We start from the raw sequence: 20,589 nt of genomic DNA on the forward strand, positions 1-20,589 counted from the left end.
ACACTGAAATAGACTGGTGGCATAGCTTCCAGTTCTGTAGGGTTAGCAGCCAGGAGACATTTGCCTGTGTCCCACTGGACCTTCATGTTTTAAAACATTATTTAGCACTTTTTCATTCATTTAATCTGCCATAGTCCATACCATAGTCTACCACCAGTGAAAAACAAAGACAAAGATTGCAGAGGTTTATGAAGTTCTATTTTGCACATTATCAATGAATACAAAAAAGAAAATACAAAAATACAAAATTTACACCAACTCTCTTTTATAACTGTTCAAAGTCACTTGAGGATTTAGACACAGGCCACCTACAGACTCATTTTTGGAGTCTGTGAACAGCTTTAACAATAAGACACTGCTGAGTCCTCTGAGTCAGGACAGAGGTGGCATTCTGCACTCCTAGTAAAGCTGCTCCATATCATATCTTCTATGATTATTTCACAATAACTTTTATATAATATAAAAATGTCATCGTAATGGCAATAATATTGCTATAGCAACACCATGCCTTTCCTGGTGCGCACAACAATAAGACCAGGCCGGGCGTGTCAGCCTCCGATAGTGATTTAGTGCCAGGAAAGCGAGTTACTTCAACAACCTCCAACAAAACAGTACTTTGCATGAAAATGATCCTCTAAAAGTGGAAACAAACTTTTTGACTACTTTAGGAACTTTTGCAACCCAAATCTAAAATGACTCCACCAGTCGTTGGAGCACTCAGTAGATGCGCTCCATATGACATGAGGTGGATGGAAATGACTGACGTAAAGGAGGGCGTTAAAGCAAATGGTTAAAAGGCTCAAACCAAGATCTGTACAAAATGTATGTTTTATTATGTGACAGTTATGGATAAACTTGTGTTAAGCAGTTATTTTACAGTTTGTGCTTACATTTGATTTCTGCTGCTTCACCATTATTACATTATAATGCTGCTGGTGCATCTTGTTTCAATAGATTCTCATTTCAAATTCGGAAGAATGTCATCAGTGACAGTAGCTCACTGGAAAAGAATAATGGAAAATGCCTTTACTTAATGCATCTACTTATGTTGCTGTCTGCATGCTGTGAGCATCAATAAAACGCTGTTCAGCTTTTTATATCATTTCAGAAATTTTGTTAGTGTAAATTCTCAAAATTCTGTGATATTAATTTTAGGGCTATTTTGCCCACCCCTACTGTATTCTTTCTCTAGTAACCACAGCATCACATAATGGAGTGTGCACCTACTCGCCTACATGGTCAGACATGCAGATGACAGATGGTGAGCAGAAAAATCCATGGAGAAACTAGCCCATTAGCTGAGCTAACCTTGAAAGTACTGGGGAGGTTGGGAAGCTGGAGCAAGCCAACAGTCCCCTGCAGGGAGAGCGAGAGCTGAACATCCTCCCTGCACGGGCTGTGGAAATTCAATTACAGCCTAATGAAGAGTGAGCTGACCTCCCCGCACCGCCACCCCTCCTTCATCCCTCTCTCCTCTCACCAAGCTGAAGCTCATCATTTACTGTAGCTGGGCAGGTTGGCAGGTCTAACTGGTTTCACTGAGACCGCAGGCATCTTTGTCCACAGAATATCCATGTCTCCTGACATTACACTGTTTGTGTACAATGGATTCCTGCCCTATTGTGTTATTTCTGTCCTTCTAAATCCTTCTCTTTTTGCCATCTGTCTTCTTTTTCCTTTACTAAGTTGAGGGCTAACAGGCTACTCAATTTTGTCACAATCATTGTCACAGAAGCTCTCAGCGCTAGCCCACTAATACTGATACAGAACGAATAACCTCCTGTCCAATCAATCTTTTATTTTTCCCTCACATCCTGGTCTTTGTTTTGATTTTGTTTCTATTCTTCCCCTATTTGTTCAAAGGTAACAAGGAAGTATTTACAGAAATAACAGGCTACTTTTAAAGTTCTTCAGGTATCACAAATGAAATAAATGATGAATAATAGTCAGTGTGCCAATAATAGTCAGCAGGGTCATGTTGATACCTATATTTGTACATCAATTGGCTCATTATTTTGGTCAGTACTTGGAGCAATTGTTTCCTAGTTTCTTCAAGCCAATTATCTTTCCACAAAATATCAGAATTGGAACTGTGCATTCTCATTTACTCACATGCATATTTGTAAAACTACCAATGACTAAACAAAGCAAATCCTGTGCTCTGCTATTCTGTGTTAAAATGTCAAAAAACAGGAATGAAAAACACATCTGAAAAGCCAGTTTCAATAAACGCAGAGTTTAAGGAGTTACTAAAGCATACAGTAGGAAACGACAACAGGCAGCTTTTCAGCAAGCACTGAAGAAGCCAAAGAAAACGTCCAGAGACGACTCCCAGCCTGTGAAAATAACAAGCTCTTCCCCAATACACTGACCAGCTGTTGTCAGTTGGAGATAATATGAGTTTTTGTGCTCTCATCAAAGTAGTAGAACCCAGGCATGAGATGCACCACATCATAGTAACTGTAAAAAGAAAGCTCCAAGACTTTTGCAGGACCGTCAACCTTTATTAATGATATATAGAGTAGCTGTGTCAGCCCAATGTTGCTCTCAACTGTGCAGTGAATTAGTGGCAATTTTGCTCTGCAGAGAGAGCAGTTCAACATGCAAAGCAGCTCTGGAGTTTTTGAAGCTAGGTTAAGGAGAGAGGTGAGCAGCAGTGTGGCTTCATGCTGAAAAAGAGCACTACAGATGTGATGTTTGCTTTGAGAGTGCTGATGGAGAAGTACAGAGCAGGTCAGAAGGCGCTACTACTGAGTCTCTGTGGATCTAGAGAAGTGTGTGACGGTGATACAGGACATGTATGAGGACAGTGAGGCAGCGGTGAGGTATGTGGAAGGAGTGACAGATTGAATCGAGCTGGGGGTGGGATTCCATCTGAGATTGGCTCCGAGCCCCTTTTTGTTTGTAGTGTGATGGACAGGTTGACAGACGAGGTCAGGGAGGAGTCTCGATGGACTGATGTTTGCAGATGACATTTTGATCTGTAGTGAGAGCTGGGAACAGATGCTGGGAACCTGCAGAGGTGGAGGTATGCACTGGAGAGAAGAGGAATAAAACTTAAAGCAACACAGAACAGATGTAACGGTAAAATAAGGAGTAGAGGTAGTAAATGTAGATGAGTGGGAGGAGTGGGAGGAGTGGGAGATGAGTCCGGGGTGACAGCAGAGGTTATGGAGTTATGAGAAAAAGTAAGAGAGGCAAAGCTAACATGGTCTGGGCATGTGCAGACAGTGGATAGACTGGAAAGGATACTTGAAACACCAGGTAAGAGAAAAAGAAACCACCGAAGACTCTTGAGTGTCGGTAAGGGGCCATACAGAGGGCTGGTGTAACAAAGGTGGATGTTAGGAATAGTGTGAGGGAGCCACATTATGTGGAGACTCCTCAAAGTAAGAAGAAGATGGTAGCCAAACAGTAAGAGATGTGTTTAATGATATGCTTTAGATGTGTGTTTCATCCAGTTCACAATGTGCCACAAAACAATAGCAAGAACACCAAAACCAATTCTGAAGGTGGACTTTCTAGCCTGCTGAATAAAGAGGAAAACAGATTATAGTTGGACATTCTGGAAATTTCTCTTTCTCTAACCCTCCTAAGACAATATTTACATGCAGCACAACCAACCTATTGAAAGATCCCTGCAACACTTGACCCAGTAGAACAGCACATACTTCATGCTATAGTCTCTTATAAGCATAAGTAGGTTCTCATTGGTAAAACTGACATCGTATAATCAAGTACCCCAAAGTAACTAAGTGGTTTATCCGCAGCCCTGCTTCACACTATACATTTCTGGCTCTTTGTTGTCTGGGGAGTGTTCAAAGGTTCCCATCAGCAGCACAAACTGTCAGGGTTCAATAAAAATCAAATCAAATATACAGGAATGAAATAATTTCACTGCATTTTCTAATCTATGTTCCTGTGATGAATCCTGTCAGATAATATGCTCGACTTCCAGAGACTTAAAAAAAAGCTGCGGTGATTCTCCCAGTAATGTTCTATAAAACTAAAAGTATGCCATCTATCTAAAAACACAGCAGGTATTAAAATCAGGAAATAAAAAGACAAAATTGATTGTTTCAAAACTATCCACTCAAATGGAAATGCCATTATGAAATTCTAGGACTAATTGACACCAATGACTCAAAGCATTTACTAAGGCAGAGGAACAGTTCATGCATTTAAATGACTGACAGTAACCACCGAAAAGGTTTAGTTTTCTTACCTTTTATGGTGCGAGGAAAAGGGAATGTGTATGATGACTATAATAACTGTAACCCCCAAAAGAGGGGGACTATTTTCCCAAATTTAAAGTTCTCAATTGATATCCGGTTGTTCAGTCTGACGTCACTAGCCGTGTCTGGGCCTAAACTCCGCTGCAGGTCCATATATCAAACGATCACTATGGCATTAGTGAGAGTTGAAAAACTGTCTAAAGTCTTTCATCTTTAATAAAATGATCAGCGTTCTGCTCTACCAGGTGTAACAATTGAGTTTAACATCCAGGCATCCATGAAAACGGAATTTATGACATTTAACGGAGTTAGAAGTTAGCAGGGAGTTAGCTCGCTAGCTTCTATCTAAATACAATATAGCATGTCCTGACTGCAGGGTTTTGGAAACAAATTAAAACGTACAGCTCTGCTATCACTTCCAGCATAAATGAAGACAGAAAACTAAACAGCAGTGACGTTTGTAGGGTTACTGAAGTTGGGCTAGCTGGTATATAATGATGTGCTAGCGACACAGCTATGTTAGCATAATATAAACAAGCTAACTTTTTTTCCACTCGATAAAAGTTAACGTGAGTCTTCTCGGTGGTCAGGAACAAATGTAATGGCATGGCAGGATGCTGTAAAAGGACCAAACTTCAGCCAGGAGAACAACTGAGATAATCCATCCACAATACGAGGTTAGTCATTCATGTACTGCTGCATGGGCTGGGCTGTAGTTACATCCTAAGGTTTTAAAAAACTGAGCTTAAATAAATGATTAGTGGTAATAAAAGCCGAGGGAGGTCAACAGTCATCACTGACTGTTTTAGGAGCTTTTTGAGATCAAATAGAAGAAAATACATAACATTAAACATGTTATCAACACAAAAGCCATATTAAACGCAGACTACTTTAGGCCCGGAAGTAGGATTCGTCGCATCATCACTGAACAACCGGATTGCAGTGTCAGTAAAGTACTCTGATCAAAGTGGCCAATGTTTGCCAGGCACTAGCATTTAATTGCTCCCTTTTCAGGTCCTGATGTTCTCAGATGTCCTTGCAAATATAAAGTCAACACTGATCTCACACTAAAAAGTGGGAAAAAAATAAAATAATTATGCATACTGAAAAAAGGCCTCTTCTATACATATTTCTCTTAAACCTCTGTTCTAATTGTCCATTGTATTCATTCAAATGTGAAGGTGCCTTTTACAGTCCAATCTATCAACCATGGTCAACCATCAGGTGTGCCAGAGACGACCTAATGTCCAAGGTATTCACTAATATGGTCTGATGAAAGTCATAAATCGCTTCATTCTTCTACAAAGCACCAAGCTCACATCTCTGACATTGTCATTCCCATTAACTCTCACCCATCTTCCCCTCTTTGAATGTTGTTTCACGCCTCTTGATTGTCTCACTCTGTGAGTAAATGTATTTCCCATGCCCATTTATCACCTGCCTCTACACAGCACTTTCATTTTCCTGCCAAAACACGATAACTATCATTTAGGACGTGTCATGCCATCTCAAATTGCTGGCAACAAATTTCCTACCGAGGATATAGAACTAATTACATGTTTGGAAACAATTAGAGCCGTTCACTAAACATTTGAGAATACAATCAGTGTCAAGTTTAATACTTTCGTTCTACCATACCGATTTTTTTCCTCCCTTCATTAAAATTCAGTGTTATCAAATGTTATGTTTGTTTTTCAGACAGTTGTCTAATTGATCCCATCAGGCAGCGGAGGGAATAATCCAACTATCAATCTCAAGTCAGTGACAGGCTTCCAGTGAATACTGCAGTGTGGCTCGGTGGTCCTGCTGAGCGGGACCGTCACTGTCACAGAACACAGTTAACAGTGATGGATACATCTGGATTCACATGGTGCCTGGTTTAATGAAACTGTGCTACGACGATGTCTGAGCACAATAATATGCCAGAGATAAGACGCCAAAGAGAAAGAATGGAGCTGCAAAATCAAAATCCTTTGGGTTTTTCTTTTTTATCTTTAACAACACAGCAAAAAAAAAAAATCTTTTATTTTCTAAATTTAGTTTTTCATTAAGAGGAGAAAAATCATTAAGTGATAATTGACAACTTTTAGAGCTGACAAATCAGACATTAACGACTCGTTCGAACCAGAGATAAGGCTGCTGAAGTGCCTACCACCGTTTCATGGTTCAATCATTGTAGAGTAAAACAAGACAGGGAAGGGAAAGAGACAGAAAGAAAAAAAAGTCGGTGGCTGCTTGGTTGTTTTATTACATTTGCAGTTGTGATCACCAACTGGTCGACGGTTAAGGGTGCAACACCCTCAACATTCAACAACCACTTTCAATTGCAAGGTGGATGGAAATCTGTCACCAAACAGCCGCGGTGTAATGTCAGACAGACTGATAAAGGATTGCATACAAGTGTCGTCCAATGTATAAACACAAGCAGACTCCCAACATCTTGTAGTCAATCTGAGAGAATCTTTGCAGATCTCTTTGCACTAGGGCAGCGGTCCCCAACCCCGGGCAGAGTCGTTTGGTACCGGGCTGCCAGAGTTTGAGGCTCGGGTGTGAAATTTATGGTTTTCAGGGTTTTTAGCGTTAACTCTGTTTCCCTGGGTCTTTTCCCGTGTTGTAGTTGTGTCTCTTATTTTGATAGAAATATTTACGTGTTACCATAGCGATCAGAGAGCATTAAGGGGCAGAGGGGAGGATGTTACTCTCAGTGTTGTTGGCGCATTTCAGGAGGATGCTGATAATAAAGTTACACAATTACACATGAATTCGTGTTTATTATTATATTTACAAAACACCATCGTTTTTTGTCTTGGTCGTATCATTTTATTTTGTAGTATTTATCCGTGAAACCTTAAAGGCCGGTCCGTGAAAATATTGTCTGACATTAAACTGGTCCGTGGCACAAAAACGTTGGGGACGGTTGTACTAGGGGACCCAAGTCAGCTAGTAGCTAACGGTTGTGTTCAGGTCATGTTCTTATGTCAGAGCAAGGCTGACAACTGCCTACGCCATTTGGCGGTTAAACTGCTTGACATCCATGTACATTTTTGCCAATTTATCAGTTAAAGACAAAGACCTGATCTTAGATTCATAGCAACAATTTCAAGGTCAATGACATCACTGCAGAGAGTTTGGTGGCGCTACGGTCTTCAACCACGGTTTTCTCTAGTGTAGCAACTGTGATTGTTAAAAGTGCAAAGTTGAAATACTGACATGTTTGGAGGTGTTATTGGTTCTAATGGATAAAGTTCTTATAAAAAGCTGTACTGAGATTTTTCAAAGTATCCTTTCTCAGCTTTCTAATACGGAATTGGGAAAAAAAACCCCAAACATTTCTTTGTTTGCCATTGAACGCTCCATTATGCTCACCAACTAGTTACAAACTTTGTCTGCCATCATTCTCATTTGGTTCAAAGCTTAGTAGAAGCAATGGGCGTGAAACAAAGTAAAATGAAGGGCTGAAATGGCAAAGCAAACAGCTGGAAAACCAACTCTTTCAGGGAACCTGCAGGATCAGGTGAGAATGCACCGTGGGTTAATCACTTTATGCAATGCCAATCAAATTACCTGCAGTAATATCATCTATTGTAGGAAAGGAAGTGTTGATTAGTGCAATTTTAAGGATAAGGGGAGCCTATGTCATGGTGTTTTTAATCATTTACTATACGTACACAGTAGATAAGGTAATCCTCTTTTCTTCATCTGATAATGATTTAGGTTATTACCAAATAAAAGTGCTTTATGTGTTCTTTTAACGATAACGTGTGCGTGGTACTCTGCTGAGTAATCAACCTCAGGCATGCCATGACAGATCATATGATGAGATTCCCTCTCATCTACAGAAGGAAAAAGAAAGGGGGCTGATTTTGGACCAGAAGCAGAATTCTTTCAGTCGTAGGCTTTAATCAAAACCCAGCAGGTGCTGAGGGTACATCATATCATTTTCTACTGAGACCATTGTAGGAGGGGAAATTGGTCCCTCTTGCTTTTCTATGATGAATTTCTTACTTTATGACTGTTGAATGTCAGTGGCAATAAAAAAAAAAAGTAAGAAAAAAAAGAGCAACACTTGTTCTTTGATTGAAATACAATGAAAACTGATATTTACTGCCAATCATTTTCTAATGATTAAAGTTTTTCCATGTCGGCAGCAAAAGAGATTAGAAGAGAGCAGAATTGAGGTTAGTAATGTCGCAGCCAACAATCCCAGCAGCCAATCAGGCTCAAGGCTCCACCAGAGTCAGATTTAGGAGCTTTGTTGATCTGATGCCTGGAAGAGAAGGAGATCACTCCCACAGATTACACATATCACAGTCCCAAAAAAGAGGAGAAGAAGAAACAAGCAGAAAACATTACGATGACAACTCAGGATCATTTTAAGACTCACACCAATGCATCACCGTGGCCAGTTTTATATTCCTTTAGCTTCTCACAGGCGTGCACAGCACTGAGTGTACACATATCATGACTAACAGTGGTGGTAATTTAGAAAAGATCCACCAATCCACTCTGTCAGATCAATGTACATTGACTGAGACCTTAACCAGCAAGCTGTGTGTTGATTAGATGCCTGATCTGCACTAAACTCAGCTTTGCTCTTCACCTAATGTAATTTGCTGTACTGAGCTAATATTGATACATAAAGCTATTCATGCTCACATGTATCATACTGCAAAAAAAAGCCGTGACAGTGTGTAAATTAACATGATGTAGTGATTTATAGGTTTCATTAACCCATATTTCATTTACAAAAGAAAACCTGGTTTAAATTGGGGGGGAAAATGACCTCTTTGGAATTTGATGGCTGTCCTTTTGAAACCGTTGCATAAAAAAATTAATTAAAAATAAAATTTTATGATTTTATATATGATGACTTTTGATGAAATGTGTTCATGAAAAGAAGGAAGAAGAGAGAAGAAGAACAATGGAAGAGAAGAAGAAGGCAAAGATGGATGAGGAAGACAGAAGGATGGAGAAAGGAATGGAAGGAGGGAAGGAAGGCAAGAAAAAAAATGAAAGAACGTTTTATCCTAAATTTGAAAAATTATTGAGAAACAGCAGCTGAAGGCAACAGTAAAAAAATACCGTTAAAAAAAAAAATACAGCAATTAAAATACTCAAAATAACAAAAAACAAATGAAAAGTGATTATAAACTACTTGTTAACTAAATACTCCAAGATTTCACTGCAACACAGCAGACTTGATACAAAGAAATTTATTTCCATTTAGCTCACAAAGGGAATCTGTTTCAGGAAGTCATTTGAAAAGGGAGACTGCTCAGAACTGCTGTTACTACATTACTGACAACATCGAGCAATTAGACAGGAAACATGTTGGTTTAGATCTAAAAAGGGGAAAAAGCACTACAGGAACTACTCTCTGAATGTCAGGTTTGTGTGTTCCAATAAGATCCATTACATAGTTTGCCCATTGGCGGGTTTTGTTCTTTGTCTGCAACTGCAAAATGTCACAGCCGTGAGGTAAAAGACCACAAGAAAACTAATTAAAAAAAAAAAAAAAAAAATGTAAATAAAAAGGACAACAATGCATTAATGTGAGATGACAAATGAACGACGCTGGAAAGTTTTGCAACAGTCAGGGCAAATAAAACAAGCAAGCAAGAGTCAACAGAAATAACCAAGAATTGAAATATGAAGAAATGTCAAAGTCAGATAACATATGATATTAAACCACTAAAAAAAAAAAAAAAAAAAAAAAAAAAAATGTAAACCCACCACACTGAAATGGATTCAAAGCCACATAATGCAGTCATAGCTTGAGCTAAATTTGTGCATTTAACTTCATTTAAAGAAGAGCGTAGTTGCCTACACTCAGCTTTGTAGGTGTGTTCCCATATAGTCCTGATCAAAAGTTTAAGCCCACTTGAAAAAAATGGCACCAAAAATAAAATGAAAGAAAAGAAAAAAAAAATTCATACTTTGCATGGTTGGATCTTAACAAGGTTCCAAAGTAGAGCTTCAACATGCAACAAGAAGAAGTGGGACTGAGACAAAACATTTTTTGAGCATGCAATTTACTGAAAACAACACTTAAAATGAAACAAGCAGTTTCACAGCTGATCAAAAGTTTAAGACCACATGCCTTTAAAAGGCCAAATCTGTGCAAAAATGTGTCATTTTCTGTCAGGTAGTCACACTGTCATGATGTTCTGATGGCAAAGGGGAAAGGGTTGCTGAATGTGTGCCATCGCTGCTGAGGTGGGATGCAGTAAGACAGGTTTTTGGGATTTCTTAAATGATCCTGATGGTTATGGAACAAAAAAAGTCAAGTGGAAGACCCCCAAAAAAATGTAACCAGCACTGCGCTGATGGTTCCAATTGGCCGTCCGTCAAGACACTGGACGATCGTCGACCCAAATTAAGGGTGTTACTGGTGTCGACTGCAGACCCATAACCATCAGAATCTGAGACTGAAGAGCTTCAAAAACAAAGGCCTTGTCTTCTTGAACTAGAGTTTTTTTTGGAGGTGTGGTCCTAAACTTTTAAGTGGTCTTAAACTTTGGATCGGGACTGTATTTTTTTCCCCAATAACTTATGTTGTGTACCGTGTCACTGTACTTCTGCAGTGTGTGGAATAGGGCTGTGCGATATGACCAAAATCTCATATCCCAATATAAGACATCTATCATCCCGATAACGATATAAATCACAAAATTTTTACATTTTCTGTAAATTCTGTGAATCTTGAGCAGCTCGACTTGCATGAAGTGTGTTCAGCTGGGTGCTGTGTACCTAAAGTTGAGACTTTTAGCTATACATTTTTAGACATAAGTTGTAACGGACGCCGTTTTCTTTGCGAGTATTTATTACACAGCGTGCTCTAGAAAGCCTGTTCTAATGTTTGAGTCTAAGGTTTATTTTTTAGCACCTAACGCCTCTTTTTTGTTTCTCATCCGTAAAACTCTGCATACTCTTTCACGATTTAGTTTATTTTGAAAAGCCTCAACAGGATCTTGAGCTTTATTGTGAAAGGTTTATTTGCAAAACAAACAAGCGGAAGGCGGAGCAACGCCATTGTTTTACCGTCGTGGTTGCTAACGACAACGCGTAAAAACAGTTGCTTGTCTGTCCGTAGTGTTGTCATATTAAATATAAGAGAGAACTTTAACAGATTAATATAGCCACTATAATGACCATTAAAACGATGAAAAATATTTCCGTAAACAGTTTATTTTGCGACACCATGAAACAAACGATAGCGTAAAATGAAACGATAGATGTTTTTATATTATCATCCGATAAATATCCTTATATTGAACAGCCTTAGTGTGGAATATAGTGCAAACATTAACTAAAAAAAATAGCATTAAGTGCATTAAACTTGCAAATAAGCAGAGCTGACTTAAAACACAGGATGAGCCACACAAATTTCACATACTGTGCTGGATTAACTTTACTATTTAATTTAGTAACAGCTGTGTTAAAATAAGTTACATTAACTCATCTTATTTTTTATTTTTGGTACAGTTGAAAAGTAAGAAAGGAGAAGCACAAACAAGATGAGACGTCAAAGAGATGAAACAGGGCAGACATGTCTTATCCTAAAGATAAGACAAAACAAATGACAAAACAGAAACGTGAACACTCAAAGAAAAGATTAGAGACATGCAGGGAAAATGCAGAGAAGGAGAACAGCAAAAAGAAGAAGAACGGGAGGGAAGACAGGAGATAAAAGAAGACAGAAGACAAAAACAGCAGGTTTCAGTGTTTTGCGTGTTACCTATGAGTCAGTGTTCTGCCTGAATGAACTTCTCCAGCAGCTCAGAGGTAAGCGTGGGCGAGCGTGTGTGAGAAGGGTACAGCGAGGTAGGGATCACGTTACCCTGACAAGGTGCAACGTATTGAAAAACAGATGAATGTGGATGCAAATATTGCTAAATGTAATATTTTTCTTCCACGCCGGTGGGTGGCAACAGCCAAATCAAGCATCACTTTGAAATTACAGCAGAGATTTTACACAAACATTACTTGGCAGCGAACATTTTGTACAGAAAAGTGTGAACGTTTCTTTTTTTTTGTATTTTCCCAAACAGGTTGCATAATTAAAGATGACATTTAAAAGGACAACTTCAAATGTATATTTTAATCTGCTGCTTTGGAGTCTGGCTGTGTTGACCGCATTGGCTTCGGATACACTAAATAGCTTACTTTTTTGTGGGGTTGGTTTACATTGGGCTTTGGTTTAAAGAGAGATTATGTTGTGCAAGTTAGTTTTTTGTTTTGTTTAAAGGTAAACAGTAACGATGAGAATCAAAGAACAAAGGAGTAGCAAAAAGCTTTCCTGTAGCTTAGGCTTGTTCATGAGTCTAGGATCATAACACTCAAGGCAGGGGTCAGATGGGTTTTGTGGGAAGTCTATATATATTTCCCACGGTGCTCAGAGTGCAGATTATTTTAAAAGTTACCTGTGCTGTCCTTGGTGCAGCTGCTTCCCACTGCAGAAGGACAAACCAATGTGGACAAATGTTCACCCTGCTAAGATGTCAAGTTCACACAATGTCTGGAATTAACAAATGTTTTCTCATTAGCTAAAAATAAGTATGAATAATTTGTTTTGTTTAGTACTTGTGATGACATCTATAGACTTAAAATGAGATTAATAAATCTAAAAGAAGGCTTCAAAGTTAAGTAATTTCTTCTTATAAAAGACACAAGATGAATACATAACTAATTCTTCTGCACTGAAGATGCCACTTAAGACAGAACAACACCACATGCAAGTTTATCAGGCAATGCCTGTAAAACATTTTCAGCCGCTAGCCCGCTAACAAGGTGACACAAGCACAGCACAACCTGTAATATCCCAAACCTAAACCCCTGAAGATCAACAAGCTATTATTGGCAGTTTGAATTCAATTTTACAATCAAATGCTAACATCATTAGAAATTTACATGATTATAGACACAAAGATGATTTTGCTCATCTGACTGCAGTGTTTTTATCAACTGCGTGATAAATATGTTGTGTTCAGATGAGCAGAATCAACCTGGGATGTTCTTACCTGGATTACAGCATAGGGACCTGACACCCCTTCTATAGTTTGAACAAAAAAACTTTTCTTCCTATTCATAATAAATGTTCACCTCAAGCTGCCATGGTAACTGATGGCCTGCTGAACTGCTCAGATATATTCATGACTTTTTGTAACATTATTTGGCATTTAGAAATGAAGACATAAATGCATGAGCATAATAAATAATGTGGGAAACCAAAAAAAAATAAAAAATAAAAAGTGCTCTTATTTTATAATCCACTTTGATGTGTTCTAGTTCAGAGCTACAACAGAAGTTCTCTCCTCCAGCTTGTTCTGATGAGTTTATCCATATCTCTCCATCCTCCATCTCATCCAAATTAAATTCCCCTTTCCCCCCCATTATAATTATTTCCCATTTCATCACAGAGCGATGCATAAATTTGCACATCAACCTCTTGATAAACGCCCATGTCTGCTTTGCAGTGGAACTGAATTTATGTTCTTGTGCACTTTTGTTCGGTTGCCTGAGGACACCACTGTAATCATACCCCATCTATCCCAGTGTGCTGTCTCTGTAATAACTGATTCACTCAGTATGTGTTTTTTTGCGCCTGATAAACTGAAAAAAGAAACATCTGTGAATGTTACATTGCTTATTCAGTTTGGGAGGAGCAGTCTTTGCTGGTTTTGAGAAGCTTCAAGTCACAGTCCCAGCTTTATTGAACTGCTGCCTGTACAAGCAAAATGTACAATACGAGGTTACCACAGTGCACTTCTCTTGTATATAGAACTTTAGACTGCGTCTCCCCAACACTACTTATTTAAGTGGTGTTTTTTTTTTAAACACAATAAATTAACTCTGGAAATAGATTTTCTGCATTTTTACTGCACTGTAACAAACTGTTGTACAATTATAGGACATTTTGACAACAACGTAGCGCATTTTAACACATCTAAACACTGTAAATACTGATGCCTATGGAGAAATTATGTATATACAGCTACAGCTATACCGTAAACCATTCATTCTATATTATACGACATTATTTTCTATATACTAAGACGTTGTTTATGTACATTACAGTACTTTACTTGCCCAGTAGTGGCATAACTCACTTATGAAGTTATTAATAGCTTTAACATACAAAAATCTAAAAGTTTACCGTTTGAATCCACACCTGTAAATGGTATTACAAAAATGTAATGTAATAAGTGTTTTTTCTGTTTTTGGTATTCCTATGACATTATCCTCACTTCATCTCCCATTGGTTAAAATTCATGAATGATCCTGGATTGAACACAGTTGAGAACTGAAGATACTACAAAGATTGTATTTAATATTCCACAATTTGGTTGTATATGTATGATGACAATACAGAGTCTAGTCTAACTTTTTTTTTTTTTTTTTTTAACAGTAAGAAATTATAAAAATAAAATCTTACCAAATCATCAGAAATTGTGCACATTTCCATTTACCCAGTTTCTTCCTTCAATTTTATTTGAATTTTTTATGATAATATGCTCAGAATAAAACTTCTTTAACATATTAGAGGGTAAATAAAGTCTGCTTTTTTTTTTTCTTTTTTTTATAAAATGTTGACACCTGGAAATGCCATATGGTACTGCAAAAACAACTGAACAGTGACCTTTGTGTGGTCATAGGCATGAGTCATCACAACAACCTTTGCAATACTCAGTTAGATAATTCACACTATAAAGCCACATTATTGTCACACTTCTAGGTCTCATCATTGATCGTCCTCTGGGCTTCATTTTATAATGACACTGATTTATTTCTCTTCAGATTACTTGTGGATATTCAAGTCTCGTTCAACTAAATACCACTAGGCATCAGAACCCATTAAGGTATTCCTGAAATCATCTATAGGTGTGAATGCTCAGCAGCCACAGTCAATTATTCTGTGTGGCTTTGTTCTTTGTGTTAGGAGGCAGGCTGTGCTTTGCAATCAGTCAATATACAAAAAAGTATAACTGACTGAGTCACTCAAAAAAAAGAAAAGAAATAACCTACAATAAGCTTGTATTAGATTTCACAGTTCTTCCATAGCTGGAGTGAAGAAGTTCAAACCCTCAAATTAGAAGGAGCACAAGGAAAGAGTGGATTTTGAAACTTTACAACACTGCATGAGACAGATTTAATTTGTCAGTTTCTCAGAATCACAAAACAAAAACGTGCTTGTTTATTTGTCATCTAGAGGCAGAATTACAGTGGTGGACCAGCTGCAATAATAATGATTTGGAGTACTGAGTGACCTGAATGTTTTAAAGCTTCAACCAAACCGGGACTCAAATATGTAAATTTATCTATTCTTTTCACAATACATGCATTACCACACAAATTCAAAACAGCTGATGAATTAAGAAACAATAATTCGGCATTATTCATTGGACATCTACATTATTTAGGATTCTCTGATGCTACCAACCCCCCCCCCCCAAAAAAAACAAAAACAAAAAGTCACGTCAGGAATAACTTCAAAATTTTCAAAGATGCCCCAAACCAGAGCGCCACAGTTTGACAAATTACCAAAAAGACCTGTAAGTAACGCATCTTACACCTATGCATCCCAACAAGGCAGCCACAGTTTAACGATTAAAATATTGACAGTTATAATCTTTTTTTTTTTTTTTTTTTTAAGTATCTCTTCCTAGTGCCTTTTTTCCCCTCAACTTTCATCATCCTTCTTTCCCACCTCCTTTTGCAGCCTTCTGTTACAAAGCAATAACCCTCACTCTCACTAACCTGTCACAGTGCTTGTACTAATTCGACTTGTTTTTAAGTATCTTAAGTCAATGTCTGGTCCCATTTTTTAAAATAATGCATTAGAATAAAAAAAGAAAAAAAAAAAAAAGAAAAAAAAAAAAGAAAATCTCCTACCCAAAACTCCCTTCTTAGTATTTACAATAATGATGACTTCCACGTACAGCTCCAGCAACCGCTTCCCTTTCCTTTTTGGTTGACCAAAGAAAGTGAAAATCTATAGCAACACATTAAACTTAAATAAACAATGTTATCTTCAAAAGACGCAAGAAAATGATTTTCAGGGGAGGATTTAATCGAGTATATAACTTTAGAGCTACATCTTTCATCTGCATATTCATTAAACATGATGTTCGGTTCCAATAATAGTCTTTTGAATTCTAACTTTTGAGCACAAGAACTGATCTGAAGCTGACACACACCTACACGCACATTACAAAATTGCAATTTATGTAAACTGGGAACAACAGTACTCTAATTTCACATTTAATTTAATCTATTTTAAGATTCTTACACTTTTAACATCTAAAAATAACATCACAAGAAGTTAAATTAGCTTGAAATGAGCAGAAGTTCACAATCCACTTAAAACTTTCCTGAACCCAAAGAGAAAAGTTCTGTTGCGTCAATACAACACAAAGCTGAGCACAGCAAGCACAGAGATAATATAAATCATCAGGTATCCTCTAAGTCAAACAGGAATAGTTGCATTAATTATGATATTAAAAGGAGAGAAGAGGCTGTTCCTGAAACGCCGCTCTGCAACAAGGCTATAATTACACAACATATAAACCTGGTACTAATTAGCACCTCAGAAAATATAACTGCACTGACAAAAACATCTCATCAATTGTTTATCTTCCTCATGTCAGCAGTGAGGCACCAAAACAAAACAGCGCCAATTAATATAACAGGCCATCAGTAACTCTGCGGGCTAGCCTGCTGCCATGGAGCACGGAGATTGTTAATCAGCCTGAAAGAAAGTGACAGGGTTTGATAAAATGTGAGCGGTTACCTGTCTCCTTAACAACCGACAAGAGCAGTTCACCTCTGAAAGTCGAGTAAAAATCCTCCTTCATGCCAGTTTCTTCTTCTTCTTTTTTCTCCATAAATTATTTAATATCTAAGGAGCTGGAAAAGTGAACCTGAAATTATGCATCACACGGTGGCTTTGCAGCAGGCTTCGTGATTAATATCGTGTTCTCACCTCCATCGAGGCCTTGCTGATAACATTGCACTTGTCCCCCCGATTTATTATGTAAGGGTTCAAAGCTGTACATTAATTCCAGAGTTCAAACTGATTAAGCTGTCTGTGTGAGAATACCGGTTCACACCAGAAAGTAGATTATTCTGCTGCTAACCTCGCTAACACTAGCCGGGCCACAGAACCCCCTCATCATCAGCATCTGTTCAGAGACGGCTGCAGGCAGCAGCTCCGAACACATTAACAATATAAATTCTTTTTATGCAGACAGGGAAGCTTTAGGCTTTGCTTTGAAAACTAACCCACGGTGTCGATTTTAGAAGGAAAATACACAAACAGCCATGACAAACATCTAGCATTAGCTGCTTAAGCTAAACATTTGCCCTGGCATTATTACAATGATACAAAAAAGCTCAGCTGATGTTACGAGCTCGCACATAGAGCTTGGTTAGGACTTGCATTTAATATAACCAAGTGTAATATTAGTTTGGGCCACCACCAAATTAGCTGAACCACACCAACTCCTCTAAGTTGCTGCGCCACTGCAAGCCTCTTTGAAACCCAGCTGTCCCTTTCCTGCTGTTTCTGCCTTATTCAGTATCATAGCTGTTCTAAGTGGTCTGTGTTGGGTTTTTGCTACAGCTGCCTGCGTAAAGTAAGTTGAAACGAGGATAGGAAGTAGAGCAGGGTGATATGACCAAAAATATTTATCACGATTTACATTTGAAAATTTGTGATAACGATATAACTGACGATATAATTGACACTAGACAAAATACTTTACAACTCCACAACTTTATTAGGGGAAAAAAAACATCAATGCATTTTCACTTAAACAAGCAGCTGTTTTTTATCTGCATTAAAGTTATATAAAAATTTAACAGTGCAAATGCAAATTCCTCGCTGACAGTTTAACTAAAAGGCATTTCCAGTGGAAACTGGCCGACACATCCTCAGCATAACCATGTATAATATCCACAAAACTTAAAAAGAGGTTATACACACACAATACAGTAACATTATGTTGAAGCACAGTACGTATCACTCCGCGAGGCGCCTGCCTACGATAGCTGTAATGCTCCGACAATCCATCAAGCGGTGCGGCTTCGTAGCTCAGCAAAGTCGTACTGAAACATTTGACAGATTTTCGAGCGCCGTGTACATAAAATCGTTTCGAGGTCAGTAAACACAACCAGAATTCATACATAAGGCACACGGGATTATAAGGGGCACTGTCGACTTTCAGAAAAATCAAAGGATTGATTTTAAGTGTGCCGTATTTTCCAAAAAACAGTAATAACGACGGCCCGCTAGCATGCTCTACCAAAGATAGTGTTTTGTTGTGTATCTGACGGACGAAAGCCAAACCAGTTCCACACCACTGAAGTTGCAGCATTTTTACAAACCAATCCGCTTTCGCTCTTCTCATTCTCCGTCGCCGCTATGTGCGTATGAAAACATAGGCACTGCGCATGTGCGTTTTACCCATATTCTAGCGCGATATTTCATTTTCTTATCGTTGCCCAACATTATACCGGTATTACCATGAACGGTATGATATGGCCCAGCTTAATAGGAAGGACCTAGAAAACAGCCTTGACCCCAAGTATTACTACTGCAGATAGAAATAATATTCTTGGAATTATACTGAATGGGTTACAAATAAGATTTCTGCAGTATGCATTATGTTTCTTATTTTATTGTACTTTTACTGACCATACTGGCAAGAACAACCAACCAAATGCTCAGAAGTGAATTTAGGCAAGGCTCTCAGCAACAAGACTCTAGTCTTGTTAAGAAATGGCCGACAGGCCCAGTGAGATACATTTCTGAAATCCTGACTCACCACTATGAGAGAGAGTGTCTCCATTTCTCTCCCGGTCTGTTTATAATATACATACGCATGAGTGTCTTGGGATCACTTTCGGGCCTCCGCAGAAGCTGGCCGCCACGTTTACTTCTGAGCAGCTCGGTATTTGTGCAACAGTCAACATTACTAGCAAACAAATGATTCAGTGGTTTGTGTTTGTGCATGGAAAGGAGCAGGGGAGGACAGAACAGCAGAAATAGTTCACCTAAAGTTCAGTTATCTGTAGCAAGCCACACAGACTGTGCGTATGTACACGAACGCAGGTGTTTTCTCCTCAGTAGTGATGAGCGTGTGTGCGCTGTGTACCTTTGTCGCTGAAGTCGTCGACCAGGATGATCTCGGCTATGAGCTGTGGGGGAGAGCGATTCAGCACGCTGTGAACCGTCCTGAGCAGCGACGACCAGCCCTCGTTGTGGAACGGGATGATGATTGTGGTGTTGGGCAGCTTCTCTGCATACAGCTTGTGTTTACAGCTACACAAACACATGGAAGACACAAATAAGAGGGGAAATAGACAAAAGGGAAATATGTAATAATATATTTTTAGCCAGTGTGAAGTATCTCATTAACTACTGGACAAAGTTTGATGACTTCGATGCCCAATTACTGTTAGTAACACTAACAACCACGAACAATCTCGACACACACTTCTTTCTAGGAAAAATCAATCCAAAGCTCAGTGGTATTCTGAAATCGGTTGTTGCTACTGCGGTTCCCGCCTTCTGCTTTCTGTGTAGTACATGCAAAGGGGTGGGGGGCGGGGGATCCTAGAAGGGAACCTTGCCACCAAGTAAACACTGGATGGTACCAGTAATGACAAACCAATCCAATGCTCAGTAGTACTCTGAAATCTCATCTAGAAAATGACAGACAATAGTGAAAAATAGCTATAATTCAAGGCGTGATAACAAAGGCCTCCAACTCCATAAAGGATTATAGGCCTTTTCGTTTGGCCCCAACAGAAATGTAATTTTGGATTGCTCCCTGGAATTGGTCACTATTGGTCTGTTCTGATCAAAGTTGTCCCTAATTACAGTATTCACATGGGTAATACATCTACAGGAGATAAATCTTGGAACAAGTGGTTGATGAGCAACGACTGTGTTGGTGTGACCAGTAATGGCCTGCATTTTCCATCCACTTTGTGCCAAAACACTATGGTAGATACACACCATAGTTCAGTTTGTTAAAGCAGAACACTGCATTGACAGTCTGAACATCAAGTTTCACAGCAAAACCCTGTGAACGCTGGAAAAACAAACACGTTACTGGTCACCTGACCGTTGCTTTCAAGCTTGGATGCTGCGAGCTGAAAACTGTTGTTTGGTCTCTGGATTGGAGTTTGAGATCCAGCTCTCATCACCAGTGAAGGTCCTTGACTTGAAAAGGCCAGCTTAAAACAGATTAACAGTTTAAATACTTTCTGTGTACAAGTGCAAGTTTGAAGCACACAATGACATGATCTATGAGCACTGATTGGCCAAATTTAAATCAGGGACAGTTTT

General features: G+C 38.6%; 2 protein-coding genes across 2 annotated transcripts in view; both read right to left on the reverse strand.

Annotated features, from left to right (window-relative positions):
• The window catches only part of LOC113030056 (polypeptide N-acetylgalactosaminyltransferase 10-like), a 512,613-nt gene that overhangs the window by 132,600 nt on the left and 359,424 nt on the right, over nucleotides 1–20,589 (reverse strand). The window lies entirely within an intron of this gene.
• The window catches only part of LOC113030059 (polypeptide N-acetylgalactosaminyltransferase 10-like), a 61,040-nt gene continuing 48,784 nt past the window's right edge, over nucleotides 8,334–20,589 (reverse strand). Inside the window, exons 4-5 of the mRNA XM_026181120.1 lie at nucleotides 19,391–19,557; nucleotides 8,334–8,502 (exon numbers count right to left, since the gene is read on the reverse strand). Of these exons, the coding sequence (XP_026036905.1) occupies nucleotides 8,456–8,502; nucleotides 19,391–19,557 (214 nt within the window). The 3' untranslated portion in view covers nucleotides 8,334–8,455. The remainder of the gene's footprint in view (nucleotides 8,503–19,390; nucleotides 19,558–20,589) is intronic.

This window comes from Astatotilapia calliptera, chromosome 10, assembly GCF_900246225.1.
Source record: "Astatotilapia calliptera chromosome 10, fAstCal1.2, whole genome shotgun sequence".
NCBI classification, from domain to species: domain Eukaryota; kingdom Metazoa; phylum Chordata; class Actinopteri; order Cichliformes; family Cichlidae; genus Astatotilapia; species Astatotilapia calliptera.